General features: G+C 44.1%; 1 protein-coding gene across 1 annotated transcript; it reads right to left on the bottom strand.

Moving 5' to 3' along the window:
• Positions 1-416: 416 nt before the first annotated feature.
• Positions 417-1503, bottom strand: LOC100667558 (taste receptor type 2 member 39-like). Its single transcript, XM_003422819.3, has one exon. It carries the CDS (start codon positions 1501-1503, stop codon positions 535-537), a length of 969 nt encoding a protein of 322 aa, XP_003422867.1. The 3' UTR covers positions 417-534.
• Positions 1504-2060: the final 557 nt, after the last annotated feature.

The following is a 2060-nucleotide window of genomic DNA, read 5'->3' on the forward strand; positions in this document are numbered from 1 at the left end:
TCTCAGAAACCTTTCCAAATAATCTGAAAATACTGCATCCTGTGTGGGCTCTCAGCAGACATTTCCCAAAGGCATGTGAAAGGGGAAAGAGAGAAGTTACCAAAAGCCCAGTTGCAGAACCTTCCTCTATATCAGTGCCTATGTCAACCTCACTGTAACCACCTGAAGAATCTAAGAAATTTGTCTAAGTTCCAACACCAAAAATTCTGAGTGAATGACCCAGGATAGGCCAAGCATTGATATTTTAGAATATCCCCCCCCTAGAGAGTCTAATGTGTTGTTATGGCTTAGAATCACTGCCTTAAATGCAGTGGAGGTAGAAATAGAGGGTCCAGGTAAACAGTATGCTAACCATCGCTGAGAGTGTGTCCTGGCAGCAAAAGAGAGGAGTGAAGACCAATCTCCTATACAAAAAACTGCTTTGGGTGAAAGGATCAGGATAGGTTTGGGGAAGAAAAGAGGAGAAAAGAGAGAAGTTTTGGGTGAAAATGAAGAGCTGAGGAGCCAGCTCCTGTGGTGCTCCCTGGCTGCTGGTCACTGAGTCTGCTCTTTTAGGTAGAGATGAACTCGGTGCTGCAGCTTCTTCCAGGCTCTTCTCAGCCCAGGGTTGTCGAAGATCAGCAGAACTGAGTGTCCAGCAGGGTAGGCTGTTAAGATGACTGTGCACAAAATGTTCCAGGGACTGTTGGTATCAAAGATATTGGACATATAGAGAAATAGAGCAACTGCATTGAAGATGTAGAGAACGAGAAAGTAGCTGATGGCTTTGATGGCCCCCATGTGGGCCTGCATGCTGGGGTCCCTGGAGCCAGTGGCATTGCTTTCCATGTGCAGGGCATGCCTCCTGAGGGAGGCAATCAGCAGCGTGGCTGTCAGGATGAACATGACGAGAGGAAGGAAGATTCCCAGATTATAGAGAAGGACCATGTTGACCACATTGGCCTTAGTGAGGTACTTCTTATCCGTGGAGTTGGAGGAGGAGATAGAAAAAGTGTTGCTACAATATAATTCAGTGTGCTCCTTGACAACGAGCACACTGAACCCCATGGAAATGAACACGGATAGCCACAGAAGCCAGGGCATCCATCTGGAAATTCTCCACTTCAGCTTGAGGAAAAGAGGGTTGGAGAAGTCTGCAATCTTCACAAAGTAGAAGAAACTGAGCCAGGCAGCAAACCAAAGGCTGCAATAATTTAAGAACATGTAGCTGATTTTGAATATACCATATAAAACATTGTGGTTATACAAACTTGGGAAGGCTGAATTGAGAACAGTTCCTATCATCACACAACTCTGAAGAGCTATTCTGGATGCACTCAGGAAAAACAAGATTCTCCCACTCGTGTTAACTGCCTTATTCCGAACCCACTCAGCCGCGTTTATAGCCATGATGAACCCATTTGCAATGACTCCAATGATGCATTCGATGCTTGTGGTGGTGAAAATAAAGATGTAGACAATTTGTGACAGTTCGTTTTCCTGATAGTAGCAGGTCTTGGCCATCCTGAGTCCTGTCTGAATTGGTGTGTGGAGGCAAATGTCTCCTCGGTTTGATGGGCGGGTATTGATAGCTCCCACAATTCACACCACAGGAGGAAAGAGCTGATGTATCATTTCCAAATCCACCCCATTTGTTTACATCAGCATTCCTAGCTCTGAATCTGGAGATGCAAATGATGGAAGGATTTGGTTCCTAATCCTCTCTCTGTTTTTGAATATGTTGGTATTAGTTCAACCAGGGTCCCAGGCAAGAATGTGAATACAGTCACCTTTATAAACCACTAACCCATAGTATTGACAGCCACCAGTACAGACTGGTGCAAACTGGACACTTGCCATCTTAGCCTTTCCTCTTCATTACTTTGAAGATTCTATTTACTATGTCTTATGGTGATTTTCTGGTTCCCATGGTTCCCTCATTTGGTGGAGCACATACCACAGATGCTTCCAGAGAAAGTGTGCATGACAGATATATTTTTCAAACACTTGTATGTCTCAGAATATCTTTATTCTAATTTTCTATTAATTGGAAAGTTAGAATACCATTAATGGTATGGCTG

This window comes from Loxodonta africana, chromosome 8 (genome assembly GCF_030014295.1).
Source record: "Loxodonta africana isolate mLoxAfr1 chromosome 8, mLoxAfr1.hap2, whole genome shotgun sequence".
Taxonomy (NCBI): domain Eukaryota; kingdom Metazoa; phylum Chordata; class Mammalia; order Proboscidea; family Elephantidae; genus Loxodonta; species Loxodonta africana.

Coding starts and splice junctions, on each gene's coding strand:
- LOC100667558 (XM_003422819.3), bottom strand. CDS start 1,503: ATGGCCAAGACCTGCTACTATCAGGAAAACGAACTGTCACAAATTGTC.